Genomic DNA, 25,982 nt, shown 5'->3' on the forward strand with positions numbered 1-25,982 from the left:
ATGGCAGCTACGATGGCATGGTTATGAAATGTACCAATTTCTCACATTTGTAAAACAGTAACTGGAAATCTGCACTTACATTTAAAAGACATTATGCGTAGACTCAGACAGATGCTAGGGTGGGTTAAGAAACTTAAAATTATTCAAGTGATTTATAACACGTCAACGGACGTTTTTCATTATTCTCATTTTCGTATTCCTTCCCACTGCTCAACAGCTGCTTTCTATGATTTAATTTAGCTTGTGTTGCAAAGTCATCCAGTGCCCTGGGCACCCCCCAACTTTTTGCTGACTGATGCTGGTGGTAACTTATTTTGACTGACCCTGGGCTCTGCCTAACCAGGCCCAGGGCCAGTGCTGAGCAGAAAGGAACACATTAGAATACAGTTAAAACACCTAACATACACTAGGGTACACTATGGTATGGTGGGGTAACCCTGTAAGTCGCATGACCTACCCCATAAGCCCCAAGTATATAATAAGGCAGGGGATTGAAACTATCTTGAAGTCCCCAGTACCCTGGGGCATGGCAGTTTAGAGGCCAGCAGCTTTTTCTGCACTTGCATGTGTGCACTGCTGAAGTCTGAGGTCAGTTTAAAAGTAGCACTGGGTGAGAGGACTGCTTTTAAAAAGTACATTGTGCCCAAACTCGACTTTGGTGGTAGGGGCACTTAAAAATGGATAACCTACAATGTTTTGGCATATTAGGGACTCCCAGGGTCTCCCCTAGGTATCCCAGGGGTGGGGGTCAGTTATCTATAAGGTGCACCTTATAAAATGAGTTTTTATATGCCTGGGTAAAGTGAAATTTCACATTTCACTCCCCACATTGTGTTAAAGTGCTGCTCAAATTCGACTTTGATGCTAGGAGCACTGGGTAAGAAGGATCTGCCATATTTCTGCAGATTCAGAACCCCTAAAGTCTCCTCTAGTTGCACAAGGGGTGGGGGGTCCTGTAGAAATTAGAGAAATACTTATGAAATATGTTTTTATAAGCCCTGGTCCTAGAAAGCTGTCCCAAGTCATTTTCCCCATTGCAAATCCCATGGCCCATAGGTTAACATGGTAGGAAGTTATTGATTAATAACTATTGATAGGCGAGGTCTAGTCTGAACATTCAAAGACTTCCCAGAATGGTAGTCATAAATCCAACAATATTATATTGTTGAATTTCTCCTAAAGTGTACATACAAGAAGTTATAAGACTTTCTTGTTTGTAAGTCCAAATTCAGCCTTCCAGTGGTCTGCCCTGATTGGTCAGAGTGGCATGTTCATGACCTGGTTTCAGGTGCCACCAGGACTTTTTTTACAGTACGCTAAGATATCGCGTACTGCCCGGGAGATGTGGACAACATTTCCTGACGAGCCAGAGGAGACCAGTACACTGGTGACCCTGCTAGACCCAAGTTTTACTTGAAGGCTTATCTCCTGCATAAATAAGGTGCTAAGGCGGATCGGGGCTCGAATTTAGACAGGGTTAGGGCATTCTGGGAAGAGGACCTCCCAATCCCTTTGACAGATGACGAGTGGAGGAGAGCGTTAGCACAGGTAGCCGAAGCTACCAGTAATGCACTTTTTAAGCTAATTCAGTTTTATTATCTTCATTGCACATATCTGACCCCCAGCGCCGAGCTTGATTTACGCCAGGGGTATCTTCCACATGCCCATGATATGGCACAGTCCCAGCTCTACATTCCTACATATGGTCTGGAGCTGCCCCTGTCTGCAGAGGTACTGGCACCAAGTGGCGCAGTCTCTTGGCACAGCGACAACGGTGCGAATAGATGTCTCCATAAAGCATTTCCTATTGGGGGTACTTCCGATACCTAAGAAAGGGATGAAGATGCGTTATAGGTTCACACTCTTGGGATTGGTCCTGGCAAAACGACGAATAGCTATTCACTGGGTACAGCCAGGTCGACCTGCATGGAAAAATTGGAGGGAAGATTATGGGAATGGGGGGTAGTCGAAGAGTGTCGCCCTAGGATAGTGCGGACAGATGACAATGTGGAGAGCGATCTCCTGGAATGGGGACAAATGTTAATCGCAATGTCCTCAACAACACATGAGAGTGAGATGGACAGTGCGCATAGCATGCAGAGCACTATGCCCGTCTCAATACATCCTGAAGAGCCGTCGTTCCATACACCCTCTCACACCATGAACACATGATTCGCATGCTAGTTATGAGTGCATCACCAGCTCTCCGCTAAGGTTAATCAGGTTGGGCCACCTGTCTTCCGCTGTCGAGAGGGTGGGGGAGGGGGGGAGGAGTTGGATTGGGGAGGGAACTTAATTCCCTAGTTGAGATGATTATTGTTGTTTATTTGCTATGAAGGGTATAGGCCCTACGTATATAAAAACAAAAACTGTATTTGCACTCTTATAATAGGCGAGTGGTACTCTCACGTGCTGGTGAGACTGTATATGAACAGGACATGATATGTGGGCACCACAGATTGGATATTGATTATATGAACCTGAAGCGTATATGCATGTCTTTTGTACGAAATACAGTGGAAACGGTTTTTAATAAAAACAAGTTTTAAAAAAAAGAAGTTATCAGAGAATAGAGGAAATCTCAATGTTTCCTTTTTCATGGTTCGAGTTATTAGAGACTTCTTGGAGGGATTCAAGAAAGTATACCCACCAGTCTGTAGACCATCTCCTCCCTGGGAACTGAATGTATTTCTATTGAAATAATGGGTGCTCTATTCAAGCCTTTTCGCAAGGCTAATTGTAGCACCATTTGTGAAAAGCAGCCTTTTTTGTAGCCATCGTTAATGCTTGAAGACTGGGCAAGATACAGGTGCTCTCTTCCATCAAACCTGGCACTCTATTCCATTCTAACAGTGGGGATGAGGACGCTTCTTTCTTTCCTCCCAAAGATCGTTTCTGAGTTTCATTTAAATTATATCCATAAATCCCTCCACTCTTGCAGAACAGTTCCTTCACTCATTAGACATATGGAGGGTACTTAGTTTCTACCTTGACAAGACTAAAATATTTAGAAAATCACATCAGTTCTTTATGAATTATGGCCATCTTCGAAAGAGTTTAACAGTGTATGAACAGTCTGTAGCTAGCTGGGTAGTGGCTTGCATCACTACTCGCTATCATTCACAAAATCAGCCTCTCCCAGATTGACCTAAAGCTCACTCCACAAGTGTGATGGCAGCTACGATGGCATGGTTATGAAATGTACCAATTTCTCACATTTGTAAAACAGTAACTGGAAATCTGCACTTACATTTAAAAGACATTATGCGTAGACTCAGACAGATGCTAGGGTGGGTTAAGAAACTTAAAATTATTCAAGTGATTTATAACACGTCAACGGACGTTTTTCATTATTCTCATTTTCGTATTCCTTCCCACTGCTCAACAGCTGCTTTCTATGATTTAATTTAGCTTGTGTTGCAAAGTCATCCAGTGCCCTGGGCACCCCCCAACTTTTTGCTGACTGATGCTGGTGGTAACTTATTTTGACTGACCCTGGGCTCTGCCTAACCAGGCCCAGGGCCAGTGCTGAGCAGAAAGGAACACATTAGAATACAGTTAAAACACCTAACATACACTAGGGTACACTATGGTATGGTGGGGTAACCCTGTAAGTCGCATGACCTACCCCATAAGCCCCAAGTATATAATAAGGCAGGGGATTGAAACTATCTTGAAGTCCCCAGTACCCTGGGGCATGGCAGTTTAGAGGCCAGCAGCTTTTTCTGCACTTGCATGTGTGCACTGCTGAAGTCTGAGGTCAGTTTAAAAGTAGCACTGGGTGAGAGGACTGCTTTTAAAAAGTACATTGTGCCCAAACTCGACTTTGGTGGTAGGGGCACTTAAAAATGGATAACCTACAATGTTTTGGCATATTAGGGACTCCCAGGGTCTCCCCTAGGTATCCCAGGGGTGGGGGTCAGTTATCTATAAGGTGCACCTTATAAAATGAGTTTTTATATGCCTGGGTAAAGTGAAATTTCACATTTCACTCCCCACATTGTGTTAAAGTGCTGCTCAAATTCGACTTTGATGCTAGGAGCACTGGGTAAGAAGGATCTGCCATATTTCTGCAGATTCAGAACCCCTAAAGTCTCCTCTAGTTGCACAAGGGGTGGGGGGTCCTGTAGAAATTAGAGAAATACTTATGAAATATGTTTTTATAAGCCCTGGTCCTAGAAAGCTGTCCCAAGTCATTTTCCCCATTGCAAATCCCATGGCCCATAGGTTAACATGGTAGGAAGTTATTGATTAATAACTATTGATAGGCGAGGTCTAGCCTGAACATTCAAAGACTTCCCAGAATGGTAGTCATAAATCCAACAATATTATATTGTTGAATTTCTCCTAAAGTGTACATACAAGAAGTTATAAGACTTTCTTGTTTGTGAATTCAGCCTTCCAGTGGTCTGCCCTGATTGGTCAGAGTTAAGTGGATTAGCCAGGTTGCTTTGAAGAGGAGATAAAGAGCCCCTGAGGTTACCAACACTGCTGGGAGGACAGTGTGCTGGTCCATAGGAATTCCAGGCCAGGGCGTGGAGTCATAAACCATGCTCTTCCAAGACAGAGGGGAGGCCTGGGTGTCAGTTACATTTTTACACTCTTGATCCAGAGTCATGGCTAGGCTTAAGGAAGGTATGTGCAGATGGTAGGGGGAGAGTCCATGGAAATAAGCCATCCCAGGGGGTGTGTTTAGCCAGCTCTTACCTCCTTGCTGGAATATCAGCCATTATGGATTTGGAAGATGTGATGCACTCTGGGACAAAATAATGCCACACTCTACAGGATGTGGTCATAACTATGAGGAGTTACCCAGCTCTCATTGGTCAAAAGTTACCTGTTGCTTGACCCAGAGAATTTTGAATAAGTATCTGAGAGGGGCTGAGCCCTCCAGATCTGCTGCTTGAAACTTACTGAAGCAAGAAGTGCCCTGCTGAGACGTTTTGCTGTGCAAAGACTTCTAAGGCCTGACCTCTGAAGACTGGACCAACTCAAACTGCAGCCCCGTGGATTACCTTGCTGCAAAGGGACTAAAGAGTGGACTCCCTGGAAGCTACAGGTTAGCAGAGCTCACCTGGACGGCCCCACAAAGAGTTTACAGCCTGCAGTACCAGTGGATTTGGAAGGGTTTTGTTCAAGTGGATTGTGGAATTGAAGTTTCACACTTTCAAGGACCCTCTTGGAGATTCCAGAACCCTGGATTGTGTGTTGGATACTTTGGGACCCGCAAGCAGAACTTCAGGAAGGAGTTCTAACTGGACCCCGCCTGCTGGAGAAGGCACAACACATTTGGTGAGATTCTCCAGAACAATTTCTTAAAGGTGTCTCTGTCAGAGAAAACGAAATGACTAAAAGGGGCACTGTTGGTTTCTAAGCACTAGAAAGTGACTAATCTTTAAAAATTCATATCTCTGGTTCCCTACAGTGGATTTTTTTCATTTTGGTGTCATTTAAAAGATAAAAATATTACATATTTTTATAAATTGGTGTTGGATTTTTATTTTGTGTTGTGTCTTGATTATTTACTGAAATTGTGTTTTTAAATGCTTTACATACCTGTTTTTGAAGTTAAGCCTGTCTGCTCGTAGCCACGTTACCAAGGGTTGAGCATGGGAATAATTGTCTAAGACCTATGCTGGGTCCTATCATGTGTTAGTGGCCTTATTGCCAGTGGCAGACCTACATTTGTCCCTACCAATAACCTACTTTCCAACAGCTTGCTACTGTGTTCAAGTGTATGACAATCAATGAAGATCCTACCATGCAGAAAAAAGCTTACTTCAGTGTAGTCATGGCTCTGCATCGTGGGGCTCTTCATTGAAGTCATAAAAACCTGCCTGCCTCAACAGCTGAATTATTTTGGACACTGGGAAATTACTGTTGGAAATTTGTTCTGCATAAAGAGAACTGGCTCTGAGAGGCAACTGGCACTACAGTGCATAATGGGAAGCTCCTGCAATGTTATAGCGGCAGAATCGCTTTTACCCTGCTTTCAATGTAGGCCTTTCAACCTATATTTTCTCCTTCCTGGTATTCCGTTTCAGCCCTTTTTGCAATAAAGATGCTACAATAAAGACTTGAAGTGGTTATGTTTTCAATTCTAAAGGTATCAGGAAAAATCTCACCTGATAGGCCCTTAAAGGTTGCTTTTCATCATATAGACATATGGATCCTGGCACGCTATATTCATACATGGACAATATATAGATAAGGAGAAGTGCTCAGGGGTCCACGCATACAGCATAGAATTATTCAAGTGTTTAGGACTTCAATTGAGATTTCTACAATACAGAATCAGGACTGCAAGTAAGTAACCTTTTCGTTGAGCTCTTCCTGAAGACAAGTAGTAGTGTATCCAACCTCTGAGAGGGAGAAAGAGTCTGGAACACTAGGGTCTGCAAGTGAAAATGCTCAATTAACAGTACAGGATTGTTTGACAAAAGAGATAAACAAGCGGACAAGACTGTAGGCACAGATTTTATCAGAAGGAAAATACCCGGCTAGGTGATCATTGATTCAAAAAACATAAATTAAGTAAAAGGTAATAAATTGTACATACGGCTATAGCAAGAGAAACAGCATCCAGCTCCACCTTCCCGAGGTGACCGCAGAATATTGCACTCACAATACTGATCATAAAGACCATCAATTGGGAAAGAATCTGGGGACAAAGAAAGAAAATTTGTTTTTGATGGACCAAAGCACTGAATCAGCACAAGCGGGAGATCAAAATAAGTAAAGCCGACAATAAAAGAATTGGTAAACACATGTCTCTGTTTTGTTAATTCTGGCCTTTAAGACAGCTTCAGGTGGTACATCAGACTATTGTTTTCCTAAACAGTTATATTGTGGCGGAGAGTTGAAAATAAACTCAAGCATGAGCAAAAGTGGTGTCCGTTCCTGTTTGTTCCGAGCTGCACGGGAACTTGAAAACAAAGGATTGAAGTGATATATACACATATACACACACATATATATATAACCTAGTGCTGTCACCACTAGGTAGTTATAATTAAATCTGTTTATCCATAGACGGAACATTTTTAGTTTGCTAATAACTTTGGCCCCATTTGACGACTCTTGATTAAACGTTTTTTTGAATTCTTTCACCTTAGCTCCTTCCTGGAAAATTTTAGGGTTATCTGTCCAGTGTAGGGCATGGGGGTGGGTGAGACAAAAGAGGGGTCCCAAAACAGAAAATCCCCATGCTTTTTTTCATAGGCTTCTTTAGACAAGGCTACTACAAAAACTGCTGAACGGAATTGCACTAAATTAGTTAGGAAACTAGATCTTGGTCCACAATTGTACTTTTTGTGATTTAGTGTAAATCATTTCAGTAGTTTTTGAGATAATAAGGGTCAAAAATAATAGTATATTTTGGCAGTTGTGCCAGCAAGAGTCCACGAGAGTGCGAAATCAACAATGGAAATGTTCGATCGAGAGGCCGTTTTTCTTGTAAGCCTACTCCCTCTTGCAAGAGGCTCTGCAAGCCTTGTGAGCGCTCTGATTAGCTGGCTGTTGCTATGATTACTTACCGGTAATCCCCATTACTCTTAGTCCTACTCGTCCTCGACCCAGTCATCACTAATGAGGTATTCCACAAGACAGGAAACAAAACCGGAAACGCTTTTTAGGCTCCACCCACCCTCCCGTCAGGGGCTATAAGAACCTAGCCAACCAAAAGCACATCCTGACATACCAAGCAACAAAGGCCTGATCAGGGAGGGCGGGCGGGAAGTATGACTGGGTCGAGGACGAGTAGGACTAAGAGTAATGGGGATTACCGGTAAGTAATCATAGCATTACCTCTACGTCCCTCGTCCTCGACCCAGTCATCACTAATGAGGCATACCAAAGCACCCCCAACAACAGGCCTTTGGCAAACCACACAGAAAACAGAGACCGAACACAAAGAGGCGTGCAGCAAAAAATAGTTTAATGAAAAAACACAGAATCAGGGAGGCGGAACAACCTCCACAGCACGCAACACACCACTACCGAAATTGGGTCGGTCAGACAGAGCACAATTCAAGCGATAGTGCCTCACAAAAGTAGACTCAGAGGCCCACGTCCCAGCCCGACAGATTTCATCAAGGGAAACCCCATGAAAAGCAGCCCAGGAAGCAGAAACACCCCTAGTGGAACGGGCCTGAACACCAGAAGGGCAAGGCAAACCAGATCCCTGATAAGCCAAAGAAATAACAGACTTGATCCAGCGACCAAGAGTAAGCCGAGACGCAGCTTTACCCTGACCAGCCAAACCAAAAGTCACAAAAAGGGAGTCCGAGGAACGGAACCCCGCAGACCGTGCAACATAAAGGGATAAAGCACGCCGCACATCCAAAGAGTGAAGCAACAACTCAGCAGGGGAAGAAGGAGAAGGACAGAAAGAAGAAAGAATCAACTCCTGAGAGCAATGAAACCTAGAACGAATCTTGGGAACAAAACCAGGATCCAAAGAAAGGACCACCGCGTCATCCAAGAAACGCAAAAAGGGAGGAGAACAACGCAAAGCAGTGAGTTCACCCAACCGCCTGGCAGAAGTCACAGCAACCAAAAACGCCACCTTAAAAGATAGAAACTTAAGGTCCACCGACTCCAATGGCTCAAAAGGAGCAGACTGCAGAGCACCCAAGACCAAAGAGAGATCCCAAGGAGGAACCGGAGAGCGTGAAGAAGGAGATGACAGAGAGAAACTCCGGAACAAACGGGAAACCAACAAACCATCCGCAGGAGGAAGAGAAGCCGGATCCCGGAAAGCCCGAAGAGCAGCCCACTGGCCCCTCAGAGTAGACAAGGCATATTTCTTCTGAAACCCATCCAAGAAAAACTGCAGAATGGAAGCGATAGGACAAGAGACAGGAGAGAGACCAAGCCCCGCACACCAAGAGGAGAAAGAAGCCCAATGTTTAGAGTAGGAGGACAAAGTGGAACCCCTACGAGACCCTTGCATCACAGTGATGAGGTGATCAGGCAAACCGCGGACCCCAAGCGACAACCGTTCAACCTCCAAACCGCCAAGGTGAGAGGGACCAGGAGGGAAGGGGAGGGGGACCTCAGGGGAGACGGATAACGTGGCAGAATCCAAGGAGGGCCCACCGCCAGGTTCAACAACAAAGGGAACCAGGACCTCCGCGGCCAGTGAGGTAAGACCGCTACCACCTGGGCACCCAACCTCTGGACCTTCAGCAAGAAGGCAGGAATCAGGGGGAAGGGGGGGAAGGTGTACAACAACCAAGGGGGCCACCGAAGAGACAACGCCTCCACCCCCCAAGCAAACAACTCCGGGGTCCGAGAACAAAACAGGGGGAGTTGAACATCCGCCCGGGAGGCAAACAAGTCCAGCAGGGGAGTCCCGAACCTACGACAGATCAACCGGAACACCCTGGGGGAGAGACACAGGGAGAGGGAAGATGGAAACCTGCGACTCAAGGCGTCCGCCACCACATTGTCTACCCCCCGGATATGCTGAGCCGAGAGAGCCAGAAGATGACGCTCTGCCCAACCTGCAATCGCACAAGCCACCAAATTCAAGGAAGGCCTGCGAGTACTGCCCTGGTGGTTGATGTAAGCCACAGTCACGGTGTTGTCCGACCTCACCAGGACATTGCATCCCAGCAGACGGGAATGGAAGAAACGAAGAGCCCTGGCCACAGCAGACAGTTCCCTCCAATTGGACGAGCGACGGGACTCCATCCGGAGCCAGCGAGCCTGAACAGACCACTGTCCCAACGTGGCCCCCCAACCGGCCGCACTGGCATCCGTCGTCAACACCAAAGGGGGCGGCAGGTGAATCCACATCCCCTTCGAGAGATTCGCGGAATCCAGCCACCACTGGAGATCCGACACCACCCCCAAGGACACAGGCACAGACAGAGCATAGTCCTGAACTGGAAACGGCACCCAACGCTGAACATGCCACAGCAGAGGCCGCAGATGAACCCTGGCCCAGGGCACCGTGAAGACAGTAGCGGCCATATGACCCTGAACCTCGAGCCACTGAAGAAGGGGGGCCACAGCCTGGGACAACAAGATCCGCAACAGGGACTGAAGACGCCGAATCCGAGAATCCGGCAGGAACACCTTGCCCAGGACGGAGTCGAAGACGGCCCCAATGAAAGTCCGTCGAGTCGCAGGAAGGAGTTGGCACTTTGGAAAGTTCACCAGAAACCCATGAGATTCTAGCGTAAGGATGGTCAATGAAAGGTGCTGAGACATGACCTCTTGGGAGGGAGCCTGGAGCAGCCAATCGTCCAGGTAGGGGAACACAGACACCCCCTGGAGGTGAAGAAGGGCCACCAAAGGAGCAACCACCTTGGTGAACACCCGGGGAGAGGACCGGAGACCAAATGGAAGAACACAGAACTGCCAATGATGACCCTCCAGGCAGAAACGCAGGAACATCTGATCCTCCCGGGCCACCGGCACATGAAGGTATGCGTCCTGGAGATCCAGAGTAGTAAACACCCATCCGGCCTGAATCAGTGGGACCACTCGCTGCAAGGTCTCCATTTTGAACGGGATCTTCTTCACAAACAAGTTCAGACTCCGGAGATTGATGACAATCCGGAATCCCCCCGTGACCTTCGGCACCAGGAAAACAATCGAATAGTTCCCCAGACCCCACTCCAACCTGGGGACCGGAACAATAGCGTTCTTGAGAAACAGGGCCTGAACACCGTCCCTCAGTGACTGGCGACGGGAGCGGCATAAGGGAGTCGGAGTCCGTACTACACCCGAGGGAGGCGGAGGGGACAGGAACTCGATCCGATACCCCCGGTCCAGGACATCCAGCACCCACTGATCCGAGGTTGACAGACGCCAGGCTGGAAGGAACAACCTCAATCTCCCACCAACCATGGGCGCCACTCCAGCGGTATTCACAAACGTAGGGGCATAGTCAGGAACGCTGCGGCCCAGGTCCAGCATCACGAGGAGGTTTCTTCTGTAACTTCCGAGGGAAACCACGACCAGTTCCACGAGAACCCTTAAAGGAGGACTGCTGAAATCGTGAAGGCTGACGAAAAGACTTGGTCTGTGAAGAGGAAAATTCCTTACGCGAAGGTTGCCTCCGGAAGGAAAAGGAATGTTTACGCTCTTTAAACACTTTATGCAGTCTGTCTTCCAAGGTATCCCCAAAGAGACGAGGGCCAGTAAAAGGCAAACGTAAGGCCATGGACCTCTGTGCGGCATCAGTATTCCAACCTTTCAACAACAGATTCCTACGAGCAGCGATAGAGGACCCACAAGACAGAGCAGAAGCACGTACGGAATCAAAGGCAATATCCGAGAGGAACTCAGCCTGGCGCTCCATCGATTCCAGCAAATCCGGACAGCAACCACCCTCCTGCATAGTTGAGAACAATGTCTTAAAGTCAGTCAAGAGCGATTGAGCCACATAAGCACCGTAAACACCTGAACGGATGGCAAGGTGAGAACCAGCATAGGATTTGCGCAAAGCAGTGTCAATCTTCCTATCTACCCCATCGCGAAGAATGTTATCATCTGCCATGGAAGGACGACCAACCAAACTAGCGACAATGGAGTCCACCCGCACAGACTCAGGAAAGGACTCCTCCATGTCCTGCAAAGGGTAGAGTTTCGACATGAAGCGTGGCAACATAATATGATCCGGGTCCTTCCACTCATTTAACAGCACATCCATCACAAATGGATGAATAGGAAGCGAAGACGTAACAGGCTTCCGAAACTGCGGCAGAACAGCATCCGAGGAAGTACCAGCCACAGCGTCATCCGGAAACCCCATGTTCTCACGTACATGAGACAGCAAATCCGGCAACAGTTCCCTGGAGACATATTTTCCCTTTAGATCCACCGCACCCAAGGAAGCGTCATCAGAGGACCCAGAAGAGGAAATGTCAGAATAAAGGGTCGCGCCCCCACCAGAACGCCCGCCAGCAGACTTCTTGGAGGACTTAATGTCAGATAAAGTCTCCAAAATCAGACGTTTCAACCTGTCCTCATCCAACCTGGGACGCTTCACGGCAGGCGCAGAATCCCCACTGTCCGAAGGAGAAGAGGAATAGGACACAGGAGACACATGTCTCCGCTTCTTAAGATGTTTCCCCATCAAGAATCAGCAGGGAGCAAGAAACAGCAAATAAACCAGCAAGATCCACCACGGCAGCAGAGGAGCAGAGTAATGACAACCCACCTCCTTTATAAACGAAACAGAACCAAGACAAACCCCGCACCCCCCCCACCCCTCAGCAGAACTGAAGGCGAGGCAAAAGGGGGCGTGGCCAGGACAGGCCACTGAAAACCAGGCAGCGCGCGGCCGCCGAAGGCAGAATTGGACCAGCAGCGCATCCGGAGCCCACCCGGTCGCTGCGACCACCGTTGGAAGAGAGAAGGAGCACTCGGTCCCCAACCCGAGTGCTCCAAGGCAGGCAGAGCACGGAGCGTCCGGACCCCATCTCGGGCGCTCCACGAGAAGGCGGGACAGTAAAAGACTGAGCGCCCGGACCGCACACCGGGCGCTCAACAGCAAAAGGCCCCACCTGGATCAGGAGAGGCGAGAGCCTCGAACACCAAGCACACGGAGCGGCCGGACCCCAAACCGGGCGCTCCGGCAACAGAAATGGCGCCAAAACACTGAGGAGGACAGCGGAGTACTCGGAGAACCCCAGTGCACCCGCAAGACAGAAAGGGAGCGCCCGGACACCAACCAGGACGCGGGCAGCAAAGAACGAGCGCATCGGAGCACCCAGGCCATATACAAGGACTCTCCCTCCAGACAGCACAAACCCAAATACCGAAGGAATGCGGGAAAGAATCCCGACAGGAGCAGCAGCAGCAGGCACCACAGGAAGCCAGCACAGCCCAGCAGGACCAGCAACCAAGCACCTGAAGAGTCCAGGAAGCCCAGCAGCCCGACTCAATGAAGTCCCACGGAGGTCCAGGAGCGCCCCCAAAGCCCAGCAGAGGAGGACACCACAGGACAACAGCAACTAGAAGCAGGTAAGTGCCCGGCACCTACCCCAGCGTCCCCGTCAGGTCCACTGACAGGAAACAAAACAGGATGTGCTTTTGGTTGGCTAGGTTCTTATAGCCTTTGACGGGAGGGTGGGTGGAGCCTAAAAAGCGTTTCCTGTTTTGTTTCCTGTCTTGTGGAATACCTCATTAGTGATGACTGGGTCGAGGACGAGGGACGTAGAGGTAATGGAATGTTAGAAATGAAATGATCGCCATTACTGTTTAATGTGAAATATTGGAGGTGTTGTGGAAATAAAGTTAAAAAACTATATTCAAAAGAGGGGTCTCAGTAGAGAGGCCAGTCTCTCTCCACACACCCTACTATGAACACCCATCATCTGAGAGAGAGGTCTGGAAGGAGAGGACTGTCCCTCTTCATCCACTATTATGCACACCCATCATCTCAGAGAGAGATCTGTGAGGAAAGCGCAGTCCCTCTCCACTCACTACTACGCACACTCGTCATCTCAGATAGAGGTCTGAGAGAAAAGTCCAATCCCTCTCCATTTACTGCTGCACACACCAGTCATCGGAGAGAAATTTCTCAGCAGACAGGCCAGTCTCTCTTCCCACACCATACTATATGCACCTGTCATCTGAGACAGACATCTCAGTAGAGAGGCCAGTCTGTGCACACATACTACTACACACACTCGTCATTTGAGAAAGAGGTCTCAGCGGAAAGGCCAGTTGCTCTCCACACACCCTACCACGGACAACCGCCATCTGAGAGAGAGGTTGAAAACGAGAGGCTAGTCCCTTCCCACCAACTAGTATGCACATCCGTCATCTGAGATAGAGGCCTAAAAGGAAAGGCCAGTCTGTCCCCACACCCTACTATGCACTCCTGTCATCTGCGAGAGAGGTCTCAAGGAGAGGCTAGTCCCTCCCCACTCACTACTACGCTCACCCATCATCTGAGAGAGAGGTCTCAAAGGAGAGTTTACTCCATCTACACACCCTACTGCACACACCCGTCGTCATCTGAGAGAGAGGTCTGAAAGGAGAGGCCAATCCCTCACCACTAATTCTATGCACACTTGTTATCTGAGGTCTGAAAGGAAAGGCCAGTCCCACGACACATCCTACTACTCAGCAGCGGCCCGTGCAGGTAAGAGTGATAGGGCGGTAGGGCCGGCTGGCAAATTTATGAAGCCCACTGCGGCATCCCCTGACGCTAAACCAACTGCCAAAAAGAACAATCACCAGCATATTAGCCCATGATTGTGCATAGCCTTTTAAGTATTCTTTGTCTGCAGATACAGCTAAGCCAATATTGTGTGGTATAAAATTTTTAAAGCTTTAAAAAAAAACTACAACTGGTGCATTTTTATGTTTTTTTCAGTTTAAAATGTTAATGTAGCCACTGAGAAATTCACCTAACTATAATGTTAAAAACAAAGGTTAAAGGGACATTATAGTGTGCTGAAATATCAGTTTAAACATACCGTTTAAACAACAACAAAAACCCACTGATATTCACCAGTTACAGTTATTTAATGTAACTATAATCCATACTAGAAAGTAACTATAACTCACGCCCCCGCCATGCACATTGTTGTTATCACTGATGTCATTTCAGATGTTGCACCGATGTTCTCATTGATGTCATAGAACATGTTATGCGTGATGGAATATGGAAAGTAATTAGCAGTGCATGGTGAGGGTGAGAATTTTTGTTATTTTACTGTATGGACCAAAGTCACTAACCCATGGATCAGACATAACTGAGGTAAAGCAGCTGGCCTTCAAAATACATTGAGTAAAGGCCTCAATGAACTAGTGCCATTTTGACAGCAATTTCACAGCAATAAGGTGGCCACAGTCACATCATTAGAAAAATAAGAACTACAGGGTCCTATTCACAAAGGTATTTTGGAGTATGTAAAGTAATATTCCTGTAATGCTTGGTTTAGGTACTATTTCTTACCTTTGTGAATCTGTTGCTAAAGATCTAAAATGGCCTTAAAATGGGAATATTCAGATATAATTAGTACAAATAGACTATTTAAACTGTTACTCCTGGGGGGGGTGGTGAACGTTTTCTGGTCCGATTCACAAAGGTATGTAAGAATACGTAAAACGGTACTCCTGTAGTACTAGTAAATGCTTTTGTGACTCGTCAAGGTAATAAACCACAACCTTAACCAAGTTCTTATAATATTATGATACGATTATGGTTGTACCTCGCTATTAGGCAAACAGTGGAGAGTTCAAATAAAGTTTACCCATAAACAGCCAGTATTCTGCCTCGCGGAGTGGATTTATGAAAATGAGGGAAGTGTCAAAAATCAGACAGATGTGGCTGAACAAAGACAAGAAGTGGCAGTGTTCACTTTGAACGAGTTATATGTTTACTGACAACAGATACAAAGATTTGTGTGCTAAGCAACTTCTGTAGCCCTAACCTCAACCAGAGTCTATCCCGTAGCAAAAGCTTACAATTAAAAACTACCAACGAAGGAAGGGTGAGCAGCGGTACCTGCACGGAACGTATCACTACAGTTCGAAACACTGCTCAGTTGGCTTCTGCTGTTTGCTATGCACATAGGATTTACTTACAGATTTAAACAAGCACTGGCAAAGCCAATAGGTATGACTAGGCACAGTTGTTATTTTATTTATTTATACATTTATTTTTACAAACATGCAATGTACGAAGAAACATTGGCAAAATATAACAAGCATTGGCATAGTCAATAGGTCTCGCCTTTGGGACCTTATAAGTGTTTAGCCATGCAACAGTTGAGCGTGGGACTGCCAGGTGTATTGCTGGTCTGTAGAGTGTAACTAGTGTTACAGGCAGTTGAAACTGTTTAAATGAAGAGAAGGGCCTGATGTCAGAGGTTGAACATATTGAGCTAGTTGCAATCAATAACACTAATTAGAGTGCCCTACTCTCAATCCCCGTCAGCTGCAGTTCTGGCCTTTATGCCTAGAAAAGACCAGAAAGGAGCGTACATTGCTTGGCGGTAGAAGAGTGATTGTCCATATATTGTAGAACTGTTAATGAAAGATAAAGAAAATGGTGGAGTTGTGTGTAGAGATAGAGGATTTGAAAAAAATGTTGAGGTTTGACCAGACGTGGCTAAGGAGCACTAGTTTTAGGAAAGACCACCACAGGGAAGGAAGGAAGGGAGACACTCTTCATATAGAGCAATATGTGATTGTAGACTAATGACAGTAGACCATAAGCAAATATTCAATTTTTCAGTAACAAAATTATTATTGAAAGCAAGTTAACCATCCGGCGTCATTAAATTAACATTTCAGGATCTACCAACACGTTTTCTTACCTTAAGTTTACAATCTAAAGGAAAACTACTTAGGTCAACTAATATATATCACATAATAGACCCCCCCCCCGCCCCAGCATTGCATAAATAATGTAATGTGCAGTTCAACTGGTCTCATGATTGAAACCGTACCTGGAACAAATATGTTAGTGCCTATAATACAATGAGGACACATGCCATTAGGAAGACTAAGAATCTATTGAAATCTGTTCTAGTCTGAGAAGATGGTAAAGGTGGTGGGGATTAAGAGTCAACTTATTATGGTCTGTCTTTCTGAAAAGAGACAAGGGCTGCCAGGAAACAGATGAAAAAGTAAATAAACTATTGCTAGAATAACCACGCAAAAAAGGTTAGCCAAGGCCACCATTGGTATGAAACTCAGGGATTCGAGGTGGTCTTATAGTGTTTAATTTAAGAAGATTAATTTAAAGCTATGTGTGACATTCGTTCCAGGCACAATGCAAATCCCATGCATTGTCCGTATATTTCCTATTATATAAAACCAACTATGATAGTTTGAAATTGAAAATATAAGAATTATTGCGGTTTCAGTATCATAATTGTGTTAGATGTGTAGCTCTTTTGGTTAGGAATGTTGGTGTAAAGAATTTGCCATTTATATATGTCACTTTTATATAACACCTCACAGATTTGTCTATGAGCAAATATGTTACAATTGTTTGGGACCTTGTAATTTTATTTATTTCTCTGTAAATCTGTAAAGTCTATGTATCATTCTTCAAAAATCTTGACATGGCTTGTAATTCCTATAGGAAGCTTAGCCTAAACTAATGTAACATAAAGAGCCTTTCTTAATGATAAAAGTTAGCACTTAGTCAAAGTATAATTATAAAAGCAGCCCGGACTCCAATATAAAGCAGATTATTGAAACCAGAAGCGAGACTTCCAAAATTATCTTAATTTCAGGCCATCCTATTCCATATGACCGATTGCAGTTGCTATTTACACATCAAAGCCTCCTTGCTTAGTGAAGATACCTATTTTAAAGCGTTGTGAGCACCATTTGATCCGACGAAAGTGCCAAAAGATCTAGCAAACGTGAACATACCAAGTTGGAGTTTTGCCTAATCAATAATGCTTATCCAACACTGGAACCAAGCCTTAACCTCTCCAGTCATGAGAAGGCATGCCAGACTACTGAGCCATATCCATCCCATGAAAATGGTCTGCGACTTTTTGCATTTTGCTTTTATTTTTATTATGGGGTTCTGCTAAACATCCACGGCCAAGTACTTTTGTGTTATATCTGTAGTAAATGGTTCCTCTTAAAGGAGAGAAAAGATGACTGTTTGAAGAGGCACCTCCAAACATCCTCCCCCTGGAATGTCAACTTTCCAATGCTACATTTCCACCACACTCTGATTTCGGAGAGTTAAAATTGGAATGTGAAATTCGCTTTTACGGATGATTTTACTTGTCTCCCGAGTGGACTTTAGATGTGAAGATAATTTGTGTCCATCAGTCCTTTATCGGAGGCAGCATAGTCATTAGTTGCCTACAGTTAAAGATATCCTCTGGCCATCATTTGCACTGTCCTTCATTTTGGTTTTGCAAACCATCTCTAGTTATTGAACTAGGAAAGTCTTAATGGCAATCCCCTAAATAATTGAAGAGCCTTCACCTCCACAGACCTAGGTTAAGTTGATTGGGAGTTTAGAAGCTCTCCAAATAGATGTTGCTTTTCTAACCAGTAATCCCGGGTGCTCTGCTTGTGAAGATTTGTTTGATGACACTGGCGGCCTTGAGGTTGTGGGAACAGTTCCCACAAATTAGCCCCTGGTCAGGATTTCAGCAATCTGTGTTTTTATGTCGATGTTGGGAAAGGGCCTCACAGTTCCTCACTTTGTAAAATTCGCCCATTAAAACCTTACACCACTTGGGCATAATTCAGTCAAAGCTTCACCTTCAAGTTGAGACGGCATCGAAAGCAAACACCGGCAAAGCCAATAGGCCTGGTTGGTTTTGAAGCGACAGACATGTACAAATGCACAGAGACTTTGTATACCATGTCTCTATGTAACCATGCTCCAAACTATTACTCATATGACTGGGCCCTGATATTCGTTCCCTGAGGCTGCGAGGCAGCTTTTTTTTTTTATTCCACAAGCTTCCGGTGCACTACAGTATACCCTAATATAACCAAATTTAATGGTACTCTTTCAAATTGCCTTTGAAGAAAAGACTATGAAGTCGCCTTTGACAGGTCTCGAACGTGTAACCCATAAAGCGCAGCACATATTCGCGTCCTGTTTCACTCACGAAGCATTGCATTAGTTAATATGAAAGTGGGACATCAAGTCACAGCGGGTCCGCCAACAATTTTGCATATTTACATCACTATTATGAATAAAATGACATGCCTATTTGTAGAACATAAATCTTAAGTAACGAGTGCGGTAAGGAAAATGAGAGTTTTTAGGAAACAATCACTGTCAAAGTCCCATCATTACACCTTTGTAGCCATATGAGCATATGTGGGGCATTGACAGGCCCTGGGAGATAGTTCGAACTTCTACAGTGAACTGTAATTTCCATCCAGCACTGAAGCCCAAACGCTTAGAAGCTGTTCAGCTCATACTGATGGCGCCTTAGGCAGTGAAAGTAATCACGCTCCAGATGGCACCTCTGGCGTTCAAAGCTTGATGACGCGGCAAATTGCGGCCAATCGAAGGTCGTGGAAAAACGATGAAAGGATAAAGGATCAAATCGGCCTCTTCCCTGCGCAAATAGGTAATACACACAGGCCAGACAATTTGACAAGGTCAAAGGGCCGAGCAGTGATTAATGGCGAAGTTGAATTAGTCGGGAGAAAGCGAGCCGCGGAGGCAGTCTGATAAATGGCCCACGCAGTTTCGTTTTCTTTTGTACTTTGAACGTTTTGAATCTGCACATCAGGGTTTCCAAAATACTTTTCTAATCTTGTATAAACAAACTTTGACGTAGATGGTAATAAGCCAAGAGTACTTTTTTTCTTCCAAATAACTTGATTCACTGCTTTACTCTTAGTGAGGATAAAACTGCAGCCTCGTGCTAAAAAAGAATTAAACACAGAAGCATTGGCCGCGCGCGCGGCGGGAGAAGCGGGAGTTGTGTGCGCGCACGACCAGTCATCGCGATCACGATCGCTGTGAATGCGAAAGTGATCGCGTTGATGCACTAAAGGTGTTCCTAAGTGCTGCTGGCTGGCCTAGCGCATGGCGGCTGCGCGCGTGCACGCTCACGTGCATGCAAGCGCTAGGCCAGCCAGCAGCACTTTAAAAACTCACTTACAAAATGTCTCTCCGAGCCAGCACATGCGCTGGGCTCAGCGAGACCTAAAAATGGAGTAGCCCAGGTATTCAAAACCTGGCACTGCAGTGCATTCCTTTTTCATACAACTGTGCACATGTGAACAGGCAAAAATACTGTCACTCACAGTGCATGACAACCAATTGATGAAGGGGGTTGACCCATGTTTGTTGATAAGTCCAAAGTATATTTGGTATGGAATCCTCCTTATCATCCTTCATATATATTTTTACTCATTTAGGGGCATATTAGCAAGGGCAATATCGCCGCTTTAGCTGCACTTTTTGCTGCTAAAGCGGCGATATTTCTATTGCCCTATTAGCAAGCTGTCTGTAACAGCAGTTAGCGAAAGCTTTTAGGCGATAGCGACTGGTTTGGGGCCCGCTTTGCATGTCAGCGATATTTATCGCTAATGACATGCAAATTGGGCGTACCGAAACTGTTAGCGACTGAAAGCAGTCGCTAACACAGCTATCGCCTATTAGCAAGGCAGGCGTAGCAATAAAAAACAATTGCGCTAAGCGCAATTATCGCTATCATCTAATGCCTGCTAAAAACATGACTTACCTGTTTATCCAATGGGAGGTGGATCTTCAGGTTAACTCCCCATTGACGTTAATGCGTGAATATCGCTGGATTTCCAGCGATATTCACGCATTTCTCCGCTATCGCTGGATATTTTAGCACAATGGAGTAAAACGTTGATAATAGCATGTATTCACCGCTAAAATATCCAGCGATAGGCAGCGATTAAAATGAACGCGCTAAGCGCGTTTTGCGATAAATATCGCAACTTCTTGCTAATAGGCCCCTACGAGTGTCAAGCAAAAGCAGGTAAATGCAGTAAACCGATTAGTGCACATATTTCCATTTGAATGTAATAATATGGTTAGTTGTAAGCCACTTGTACGATGCAATTATACCACATTAGAAACTAGATAAACATCACAGCATGCAAAGACAATGCTCTATGACCACTAGAATAATGCTTGCACTAAATGTCCCGGGATAATTGTGCAAACCATGCACTATGCCTGTTATTACGTACCATGCATCATTTTATATGAAACCTCCAAAGATAGAAGACAAAGCACAAAAACAATGTAAATACTTTTGACCTTTACATTTGATGTTCACCATTATTTCAATGAAGCAGAGGCCAGTTCGGGGGATTTGCCCTCAGTTAGACCACAGAAATCCAATTAGATGCCATTGATTTTTTTTTTGATAATGGAGTAGAGGTCCACCCATCCCAAAAATAGAATGGGGCAGAGGCCTGGCCATCAGTACATCAGGCCACATCCCCACCTCTAAAGCCCCTGCAGTCTGTCTGCCTCCAGAGGGCCTAGAACGTTCCCATCCCCATAGCAAGCAAGAGGAAATTTGAACCAATGTGGGTCTAGTTTTGACATATGAGCCGGCAGAGCACCATGGCAATTTTCCCTTAATTGCCATGGTGAATAGCTGTACTATACGGGCTCAGGGTCAGCTGGTAGCCAGTGAACCCTTCAACCCATGGACATTTATGAAACCTAGAGACTCAGGCAAATCCAGGATGGTATGACTTGCATGGCTCTTGCTACGTTTTCTTCCCCAAAACGACCTGCATTACTCAAACGTTTGCTCAAAACAACGCTTTTTCCCTAACATTTCTGAGGGAAAGTACTGGAATTAGTGGGGATCCACAAAAGTCATACCACTCAGCGTTACCACACTTTTCACGATAGAAATGGTATCCCAATTGCGTGGCTTAGAATTCATGATGAGGATTGAGAGGAATTATTCTATTGCAGAGCAGCAGTATGATTTCTATTGGCACACTATATCTGCAATTTGCACAGTATTAACGGTGACCATTAATTCTACTGTTGCTCAATGTTTCGGCATTGATTAATTTCTGAAACTAAGATTGGACACATAGGGTACGTACAGGTCACAATTTAAAACAAGATTTGGCATAGCCAATAGGTCTTGCCTTTCAGAACCTTATAAGTATTTAACAAGAGCTATTGGCTTTGTCAATGTTTTTAAGCTATGTTACCCAAACGGACAGATATGTCTAAGTAGCAAAGAGAGCGTTTGATGCACCCAACAATTGAAGAATTTGTTAGTGTGGACTAAAACGATACACCGGCCCTAATGTACAAGCACATGTTACAAGTGCTTGTGCATGAAGTGGAGACAGTGATGTTTGCAAACTTAGGGCTCGATTACGATGATGGTGGGACCGCCACCAACAGCCCGTCAGTGGCAGCCTCACTGCCATCATAATGCTGTTTTCCGCCCACCACATAAGGATGGCTACAATGGTGGCCGTTGTAGGAATTACAATATTCCTTTCCGACGGCTCTTTCATGGCGCAGAACCCGCCATGAAAAGACAGACGGAAAGGGACATTGGGGGCCTGTAGCAGGCCCGCCTTTCCACCTGGACCTCCGACATGGGCCCTGGGAGGTACTTATGGTGCCCCCTCCATATCCCTGCACCATGTGGCAGGCACCGCATGCGCCTGCCACGTAGTGCAGAGATATGTGTAATGTCTATTTTTTGTACTGCAGCATGTTCTGTAGCCTGCAGCACCCACCACAATACAAAATATAGATATTGCGACCACCATGGTGGTGTACGCATCTTAATTCGGCTTGCAGGACCTTTGACTTGTAGTAGGGCGGCCCCATTTTCAAATGAATGGTGGTCGAACATAAGTCCGACCGCCATTCTAATGAGGCCCTTAGTATGGTGTGTATGCAAATCCATTCTGCATTTCCGATTCCTGGCAAGTTGCACTACTACTGCTGAAAAAAGGCCAATGGAGGTACCAATGGGTGATGCGGACTGGCCTCAAGGGTCCTGTGACCTCAGTGACAGAGTTACTGTCGCTATAAGGTGTGCTCCGCCAGCCTCGCACTCGCCGCCGTCCCCCGCATCCAACGAACAACCTCCGGCGGCAGATCCTTCTCCTACCTTGCCGCCAAGACCTGGAACACCCTACCTACCCACCTGCGGCAGACCGAAGACCTACTCACCTTCAGAAGACTCCTCAAGGCCTGGCTCTTCGAGCAGTAGCAAAATTCCCCTCCCCCTCTCAGCACCTTGAGACCCTCACGGGTGAGTAGCGCGCTTTACAAATGATTGATTGATTAATTGCTGTTTCGTAGGCCTGCTCACAAGATTGGAGGTGAACTTCAGTATGGATTGTGGTGGACAGACCTTCAAGGTTAACCCACACTTGCCACCGCTAGCGTCCACCTGCTGGTGCTAAGACACCAGGGCTTCTAAGGACTAGCGAGGCCTTCTAAGGTCAAGCATGGGAAGGTGCTCCCTCAGGAGATTGGTCTGGTTGACTGGTCATGAATGATGAACCTGGTTCTCTAGTTCCAAATTCGGCAGCTCTGGTCATAGTGCCACATTCTCCCCCCACTGAACACCATACTGCCCCACTGGGAGAAACGTGCACTGCTTTCTGGTACAACCCCATTGTGCCCCGCTATAAACACTTGGATATGACCCATTTCAAATTATGCACTAGACGAGTAATATGTTGCCGGAAAAAAAAGTAATAACATCCTGGGAAAAGCAAACACTTATAGGAACGCAAGGTTAATTAAAGCATGTGAAATGTAAGCAGAGACAACATGTTTACCTTAACGTTTTTACACTCACTATTCAAAAATCAATTAGTATTTTTGCCTGAAAAGTCAAGGACATGACTACAGGGCCCGGAATGGACCAGTTTCAATGTCCACAGCTCATTTCCTTACAAAATGTAAGCACTATGGTTAAAAAAGACGACATCCCTGAGCACAGAGCCATGGTAGAGATTTTATAAACTAAAATGAGGAGAACAGCTGATAATGATCACAATAAATGTTTTCCACTCCACGCATCAACAGAAAGACGAGAAAATGAAAGTAGTGCTTTACTTGCAAACTCTGTAAAGTGGAGCTAATCTGTTTGGGTGTGAATAAAACCAATCTGGTCACTTTGCGACCACTCTGTCTTGCTTTATTTTGTAATTTTTAGGAAAACATCTGAGAAGGATCACATTAAACATTTTCCACACCACGTATCAACAGAAAGACGAGAAAATGAAAGTAGCTCTTCACTGGCAAACTCTGTAAAATGTCGCTAATTTGTTTGGGTATGAATAAAACCAATCTGGCCCAGGGGCGGGCTGGTGACATTTGAAAGTGGTGCGCGTAAAATTGTCATATTGCACTGCGGCGAGCAAGCGTGCATGAACAACCTAATTTTGAAAAAATGTGTGTGAAAATGGTGCATTTTCAAGCAAATTTTAGGAAGCAGGAAGGTTAATAAAGCAATAAGATTGAATTATTTATCATTTCAGAAATCGCCGATTTTTATGAGCTATAGAGGACAATCTTTGCGTATGCTGATGTTATCACTTGCCCATATTAACCTTTGAACACACTGATACACTTGTAATGGTTGTAACTATACAATAAATACATTCATTGACTGTGCAGTGCTGTACAGTGCTGGGAAACAGCAGGCTGGACCCGACTGTGTCAGTCGCAGCCACTTAGCTCCGACTTGCAAGCAGGCACACAGTCCACTGAGCTACCCTGATGGCCTCCTATGACAATGTTATTTGCCCCTCGTTGCACAGCCTTGACCAGAAAATCCCCTGCTTGAACTGGGGCCCAAGACAACCTACCTATGCCAAGCTGAGTCTAGGAGAATGTTTGTTCGGCTGCCACAAGTACTGGTTTGAAAGCTCTGACATCAGCAGCTTTCACTGGAACAACTGTGCAATTCAGACACACTTCCTCTGAAAACTGAAACCCAGCTAAGGTCCCACATATTAACCCTTTCAACAATCACCATGTTACCCCCTTCAACTCTCTGCGCATTCTGAAACACTTTCTTCAGTGAGACCCAGAGGCATACTATATTCAAAAGAGGGGTCTCAGTAGAGAGGCCAGTCTCTCTCCACACACCCTATTATGAACACCCATCATCTGAGAGAGAGGTCTGGAAGGAGAGGACTGTCCCTCTTCATCCACTATTATGCACACCCATCATCTCAGAGAGAGATCTGTGAGGAAAGTGCAGTCCCTCTCCACTCACTACTACGCACACTCGTCATCTCAGATAGAGGTCTGAGCGAAAAGTCCAATCCCTCTCCATTTACTGCTGCACACAACAGTCATCGGAGAGAGATTTCTTCAGCAGACAGGCCAGTCTCTCTTCCCTCACCCTACTGTGTGCACCTGTCATCTGAGACAGACATCTCAGTAGAGAGGCCAGTCTGTGCACACATCCTACTACACACACTCGTCATTTGAGAAAGAGGTCTCAGCGGAAAGGCCAGTTGCTCTCCACACACCCTACCACGCACACCCGCCATCTGAGATAGAGGTCGGAAACGAGAGGCTAGTCCCTTCCCACCAACTAGTATGCACATCCGTCATCTGAGATAGAGGCCTAAAAGGAAAGGCCAGTCTGTCCCCACACCCTACTATGCACTCCTGTCATCTGCGAGAGAGGTCTCAAGGAGAGGCTAGTCCCTCCCCACTCACTACTACGCTCACCCATCATCTGAGAGAGAGGTCTCAAAGGAGAGTTTACTCCATCTACACACCATACTGCACACACCCGTCGTAATCTGAGAGAGAGGTCTGAAAGGAGAGGCCAATCCCTCACCACTAATTCTATGCACACTTGTTATCTGAGAAAGAGGTCTGAAAGGAAAGGCCAGTCTCACGACACATCCTACTACTCAGCAGCGGCCCATTCGGGAAAGAGTGATAGGGCGGTAGGGCCGGCTGGCAAATTTATGAAGCTCACTGCGGCATCCCCTGATGCTAAACCAACTGCCAAAAAGAACAATCACCAGCATATTAGCCCATGATTGTGCATAGCCTTTTAAGTATTCTTTGTCTGCAGATACAGCTAAGCCAATATTGTGTGGTATAAAATTTTAAAAGCTTTAAAAAGTAACTACAACTGGTGCATTTTTGTGTTTTTTTCAGTTTAAAATGTTAATGTCGCCACTGAGAAATTCACCTAACTATAATGTTAAAAACAAAGGTTAAAGGGACATTATAGTGTGCTGAAATGTCAGTTTAAACATACCGTTTAAACAACAACAAAAGCCCACTGATATTCACCAGTTACAGTTATTTAATGTAACTATAATCCATACTATAAAGTAACTATAACTCACGCCCCCGCCATGCACATTGTTGTTATCACTGATGTCATTTCAGATGTTGCACCGATGTTCTCATTGATGTCATAGAACATGTTATGCGTGATGTAATATGGAAAGTAATTAGCAGTGCATGGTGAGGGTGAGAATTTTTGTTATTTTACTGTATGGACCAAAGTCACTAACCCATGGATCAGACATAACTG

At 45.6% G+C, this 25,982-nt stretch overlaps 1 protein-coding gene across 2 annotated transcripts in view; it reads right to left on the reverse strand.

Moving 5' to 3' along the window:
* The window catches only part of LOC146858427 (multidrug and toxin extrusion protein 1-like), a 742,800-nt gene that overhangs the window by 466,056 nt on the left and 250,762 nt on the right, over positions 1–25,982 (reverse strand). For both annotated transcript variants that reach the window (XM_085649349.1, XM_085649350.1), the window contains one exon: positions 6,560–6,661. In XM_085649349.1, the coding sequence (XP_085505475.1) occupies positions 6,560–6,661 (102 nt within the window). The remainder of the gene's footprint in view (positions 1–6,559; positions 6,662–25,982) is intronic.

The sequence above is a fragment of the Triturus cristatus genome, chromosome 3_2, assembly GCF_964204655.1.
Source record: "Triturus cristatus chromosome 3_2, aTriCri1.1, whole genome shotgun sequence".
Lineage (NCBI taxonomy): Eukaryota > Metazoa > Chordata > Amphibia > Caudata > Salamandridae > Triturus > Triturus cristatus.